At 24.8% G+C, this 6,691-nt stretch overlaps 1 protein-coding gene across 2 annotated transcripts; it reads right to left on the reverse strand.

The window, feature by feature from the left end:
• Positions 1–5,152: 5,152 nt before the first annotated feature.
• LOC124894618 (terpene synthase 17-like) lies at positions 5,153–6,281 on the reverse strand. 2 transcript variants are annotated; one of them, XM_047405215.1, is made up of 3 exons: positions 6,229–6,281; positions 5,511–5,842; positions 5,153–5,428 (listed from the first exon to the last, which is right to left on the reverse strand). In XM_047405215.1, the coding sequence occupies exons 2-3, from the start codon at positions 5,731–5,733 to the stop codon at positions 5,205–5,207; spliced, it is 447 nt and encodes a 148-aa protein (XP_047261171.1). In that variant the 5' UTR covers positions 5,734–5,842; positions 6,229–6,281; the 3' UTR covers positions 5,153–5,204. The 2 variants fall into 2 exon arrangements, with proteins under 2 accessions (XP_047261171.1, XP_047261170.1); XM_047405214.1 differs by having other exon boundaries at positions 5,511–6,275.
• Positions 6,282–6,691: the final 410 nt, after the last annotated feature.

Genomic DNA, 6,691 nt, shown 5'->3' on the forward strand with positions numbered 1-6,691 from the left:
TCAATACTAGTCTCCGAATCTCTTTTGTTGTAACTGAATTTTGTATTTTCTTTGTTATCCACCAACGAACCTGTGCATTATCTGTTCGCACAATAAATTTGTTATATACAATATATGACTCAAATGCTAATAAACATTTATATAATGAGCATAATTCTTTTCTATTTATTTTCCATTTTATTTTTGTTTCATTAAACGTACCTGAGTAGTATCTACAATGGTGTTCTAATTTTTCTTCTTCACATCTATATTTAAGTACTCCTGCATAACTACATTCACTAGCATCTGCTTCTACTATATATATAAATTTTCTATTTTCTTCCGGATATTGTAATTTTGGTAATTCTTTACAAAGTGTTTTTATTTTCTGGACTTGTTTTTTATCTTCTTCATTATAATTATATTCTACATCCTCTTTAAATTTTTCTGTAAAGGCTTTAGATTTTCTGGTAATTTTGGTATATATTCCCTTACTTGGTTTGCTAATCCAAAAAATAATTGTAATTTCTTTTTTGTATCTAATTCTTCTTTTGAATTTATTATTTTTTTGTACTATATGTTGTTTCATTTTTACTCCACTTTTGTCTATTTGTATTCCTAAAAATTCTATTTGATTTTTCATAGTTTTAACTTTTTTCTCACTTAAACTTATTCCCGAATTTTCTATTATATCTATAAATGGTTCTAATAACTTTAAATGTTCTTCTTTTGTTTTTGTATGTAATAGTATATCATCTATGTATACTATACAATTAGGTAATTGTTTAAAATAACTATCCATAAAATGTTGATATCTACCTGGTGCATTTTTATATCCAAATGGTAGTACATTTCATTTATAAAATCCTTGTGGTACAGTAAATGCGGTTAATTCCTTAGATTCTTCTTCTAACTTTAAATGATAAAATCCTGATTTACAATCAAATTTACTAAAGTAATTATATCCTTGTATTTGTCTAATTTTTAATATCTTATTTGGTATTGGATAATTATATGTCATAGTTTTTGCATTTAAATTTCTACAATCAATAAACATCCTATTTTTTCCTCTTTTTTGTTCACTATGTTTATTTACTATAAATGCTGGACTATTATTTTACTATTACTTTTTTGTATATATTGTTTTTCTAATAATTCTTCTATGTGCATTTTAAATTCTTTTAAATCATCAAAATTATATGTTAATGGTTTCTGGGTTATTATGCTATTTTTATCTATTAATTCAATTTTTATAGTAGTTTTATGTTTTTTCCATCCTTTTAATGGATCTTCACTCTATAATTGTTCTATTTTTTTCCTAATTATTTCTATCTTATTTACTGAAAATAAGTTATTTCTTTTTTATTTATCGAAAATACGACTAGTTCTATTGTATCTTCAGCATTTTTTATATTTTCTAACTTTTGTGTAATTTTTTCACTTCCTTCTATCCAATTAGTTTTATTTCTTATTTTATTAGTAACTCTTCTTGCTCTTACTTTCTGTTTACATAGTGTTGTAAACCACCAATCCGTTCTAGTTATGATGTGGGTATAATTTATCTTAAAACGGCATTCCTAAAAGCATATCTTTTGATGTTAGCTCATAATTATAGATTTCTTCTATTGTTAATATTTTTTATCCCATACTTGTGTTTTTACATTCTTAGTTTTATAAGTAATTAAGCTTCCTTCGTTATTAAATCCTTTAACTATTATTGGTGTTTTTAATTTATCCCATTTACTTTTTGGTAAACAATTATATCTACATAAATTAGCTTCTGCTCCTATATTTATCATAGGCGTATAATCTCTACTGTAATATCCTTCTACTACTATCTTCATTAATATATATATTTTCATATCATGTTAAAGCTGTTCTTAGGAATAATTTCTCTCTGTTGTATGTTATGGATAATTGTATATGTTCTATATTGTATGGTTTTACTTGTTCTAGCCATTTTATTCCTAATATTATGTCTGCTTTTTGCATTTCTTCCTTTATTTCAAATTCTATTTTTATTTTTCTAACTCCTATTGTTATTTTTTTTTCTGCTATATTTTTAGTGTTTATTAAGCTTCTTGGTAGATTTGGGCATATATTATTGTCATATTTTATTTCCTCATTTATTATTAGATATCTTGCTATATAATTTTCTTCTTGTCCTGTATTTAAGAGTATTAAATATTCTTTTTCATTTATTATTCTTGTTATGTAATATTGGTTTAAATTAGTTGTTGAACTTGTTTCATAACTTGTTCTTTTTGATGAACTTGATGATTCTGATTTTTCATAAGCTATTCTTTTTGTTGTACTTATTCTATCATTTATTATTTCTAAATTTTCTTCTATATCTATGTCTCTATAACTATAATCATTATCATCAATTGTTTTTACAAATTGTTCGAAAGGACTTTCTATTTGTTTTTTTGTTAATTTTATTTTTTTTCCGTTATTTTATGTTTTGTTGTTAATACATATAGATTTTTACATCTTGCTGTAAATATTTTACTTCCTGGGTTAGTTCTATTCATGATATTTTCCAATATAATACTAATGATTTATCTATATTTTTATTTGTTATTGCTACTGAATAATTCGCACTTATTATAAATTTAAATTTTTGGTATATTAAATTTCCTTTTATGACAGTTATTATACTTTTTTCTATAGGTTTTGTAATTCTATCATCTGCTAGATATAATTCTATTGGTGTATCTATTCTTTCTCTAAAACATGTTTTTATTAATATCTCTGTTCCTCCAAGGTGTACATATTTTATTGGGTCTTTAATTTTTTATATCGTTTATTTCTTTATTAATTATTCTTTTTGTTACTAGTGGTATACTAGCTCTTCCTTTTACATATCTACAATATATTACATGTTCTTTTTGACTTACTACGTAGTATTCTTCTTTTCTTCTACTAAATATGTTTTTTACTGTTGGTATTTTAAATATCTTTTCTACACTTAAATCTAATTCTTTTCCTTTTATTTCATCAAATATATGACTATCAAATATTATTTTTTGATCTGTTCCTTCTTCATTTAAATATTCTTCCTTTGTTATTATTTTTATATCTTCTTCAGTTATTTGGTTTATTCTTATATCTTCTTCACTCATTTAATTCATCTAATTCACTATCTATTTCATTATCTGTTCCATTCTCGGAAATTTCATATATACTATCTTCACTTTCTAATTTGTAATCTTTATAATCTATCTGCACATATTCTGTATTTTCTATTTTTATTTCTTGTATTTGTTTATTTTTTGGGTTTTTAGGTAATTTACAATCTCTAGCTAAATGTCCTAATTTTCTACAATTATAACAAGTATATTCTTTTATAGATTTCTTTTTCCTATATGGTCTTTTATGTTTATAATTTTTTACATAATATCATTTTCTTGGTTTCTTATATTTCTATTTTGATTTTTTGTATTTCTTATATTTCTTATGTCTTTTTCTTTTCTTATAATAACTTTCTTCGCATCCAAATTGAGGTGTTATTTTATCTTTGCAACATGCTAAATTTCTTGTTAATGTTTTTTCCATTTTTATTTCTTCTCTATATTTTTCACATAAGTTTCTATACCATTGTTGTAAAAAATTTATTCTTGCTCCTAGAGTATCTACTATTTTTGCTTCATCCCAACTTTTTATTATTTTTGAACTAAATGGTTCAGATAATTTATTAAAATATAATTTTCTTATTTCTTTAATTTCTTCTGTATTATATGTTCTTTTATAATAATATTCTTTAAATGTACAAGTATATTCATTTGTGTAACACATATTACATATTGCTAATTTTAACATTAAATTCCTATTTGTATCTTTCTCTTCATTTTGTTCTTCTTCTGTTGTTGTCATGCTGCTAAATTCGTCTTTTATAGTTATTTCATATTTTTTTAATAATTCTATAGGTGTTAATTTAGTTGTAGTTGATGATGATGTTTCTTCTGTAGATTTGTTAGTTCTTAATACTTTTTTACTATTTTCAGTTAGATTTGAAAACCATAATTTCACTATTTCTATTAGTGTTCTTTCTATATATTCTGGTGCATCTGTTATGTTTATATTATTATCTAATAATTGTTTTGTCATATATCTTATCCATAATTGTATTATTTTTTTTGTATCTATTACACAATCTAAGTCTAAAAAGTTATAATTTTTATTAACTATTTGTTTTGGTGTCCATTTGTCATATTTATCTTTTAGATTATATCTTTTAAATTTTTTCTTATAATATGTAGGTTTTCTTATTTCTGATGTTTTAGATATTATATTTTCATCTTCTTTTTTATCAATAATATTTATTTCTGTGTTTCTATTTTCTAAGTTTTCTTCATTAAATACTTCTTGTTTTTCATTGATTTCTAAATTTTTTGTATTTTTTAAGATTTCTGTGAATGTTTCACTATCTTTAGAATCATAATTATCTGTTTCTTCAACATTTATTGTATTTATTTCTAATTCCTTGGTTTCTATTTCTTTACTGTTAATTTCTAATTTTTCTTTAAATTGATTTATCTCATTTAATAATTTTTGTTCTTTATCATTTTCTTCTTTTTCTTTCTGTCTTTTTTCATACAAATCTTTTAGTATTTGTAGTTCTTTTTCTAATTCAGCAATCCTACTATTTTTAGTTTCTTCTATTTTTCGTATTTCTTCTGTAGTTTGTTGTTTTATTTTTTCTATTTCCTTTTTTCTATCTATTTCTTCATTTTCTTTTTCTATTCTTACCACAGTTGTCAATTTATCTTCTAATTTTAATTATTTTTTTTCTAACATTAAATATAAATGTTCACCTATTTTCTTATACCTTCTTCCTAGATTAGAAAATACTATTTTTATTTTTAATCCTTAATGGTTTTCATATATTTTTTCATCTATTATAAATTTTTCTTTGTTCATTCTTTATTTAATTGTTAATAGATCATGTTGGTATGTATATTCTATACTATCTATTGTCGATTCTAAATTTGATATTTCTTTTTTTTGTGCATTTATTGAGTTTTTACTAACTCCGGCAATTATGTTATATTATAGTCTTTCTATCCTTATTTTTAATTCTTTACGTTTTTTAGATATTATTTGCTTTAATTCTTTATATTTCGGTAATTTTTATACGTTATTCATCTAAATCTAGTTTTATCAGATAAGTCATAATTAATAAATTAATCAAATAAATCCACTCTCACCATACCATCTTTAATTCAAAATTTTAGTGCGTTACTGACTTGTTCTGCAAGCTGGGAGTTGCTCAATTTAGGCAAAATTAGTTTCAATTGCGTGATGGTGAAATTTAGTGCTTCATCCATAATTTCTTCGCCATGTACTCTAAATTGTGCTGCCTCATATAAACTCATCATTCCATGCACGTCGTTAACCAATTCTTTCTTGAAATTTCCTTGGTCATCAGTGAACTTCCTAAAAGCATCTGCTTCAAATTTTTGGGCATATTAGAAAGATCATATTTTAATAAGCTAATTTTGTCATCCTTTAATTTTAACCACACTTACCACATGAGACATAATAACCTTGTTGCCTAAGTAATCGAAAACATAGTGCAATAGCATGAAGGTCATTGCCATCAACTTCACCAATCCATTCTTCATAACAAGTGTACATATAACTCAATGATTCCTCAATCTCATGTTCAAAATGATATGCTACACCAAGACGTTGGATTGTGTTGATGAGATCAAGCTTTTGCAAGGATTTTGAAGGAGCCATCACTAGCATCTTTCTCACTTCTTCTTTTACGTCTTCATGCTGTTTCTCTTCCCCCTCATTTGCTTCCTATTTGGGAATGTAATGCTACTCATATGAATTTGTTCAATATGCATATTGACTGCATAAAAATATTCATTTAAATACCGGTAGATCAGCATAAGCTAGAAAATGGTCTCCCTAAATGGTAGGATGATGATTACTAGAGTGACGTGTAATTATAAACTTATCAGCCCCAACGGTTTGTGTGCACAACTCCATCTTTTAATCAGTGGGTGGAGCTATATACACTAAATTAAGAGTGGTTAATTTAACACTCGTCATCAGTAGATTATATTTTCTGCAGAGAAAATTATGCTTTTTATATATACGTATTAAATCTTGAGTTGTGCGCTTACACCAAAATCATGGAGCAACAATTTCATAAGCTTAAGCTACTGCTCTGCAAAATGAAACTATTTATTAAACATGAAGTGATCTCGATTAAAAAAAATATATAGGGCATACCATAAAATGATCTTGTCTCTACTGCTAAATTGCAAATTAGAGTTTTCTTCAACTTACCAATACATTGAAGCATGATGAGTACTCAATCCTATTTATAATGCTTTAGAAGAGGTGGAGGTAATGATGATTTAGGTACTAACCTTGTTTGGCCAAACTCTTAAAATTAGCTTATGTATTTTAAAAAGTGGTTTTCTAAAAAAATTGTGTTTTTCAAAAAAGTATTTTTTGGTGAGAAACAGTTTAAATCAGATCAATAAAATGTAATTTTAGTATAGTGGACAAGTAAGATCAACTAATGGAATATTTGGAACCCAAGGATCTACTATTATAAATGAAAGGTTTATCTTACATAGTAGACTAATCCAAACCTAAATAATGGGTTAAAAAATTACATTAACTACCAATATTAGCGCAGGTGCAGGCTTTCTATGAATCGTAAAGATATGGAACCCGAGCCTAACTC

The sequence above is a fragment of the Capsicum annuum genome, unplaced genomic scaffold (genome assembly GCF_002878395.1).
Source record: "Capsicum annuum cultivar UCD-10X-F1 unplaced genomic scaffold, UCD10Xv1.1 ctg76097, whole genome shotgun sequence".
NCBI lineage: Eukaryota > Viridiplantae > Streptophyta > Magnoliopsida > Solanales > Solanaceae > Capsicum > Capsicum annuum.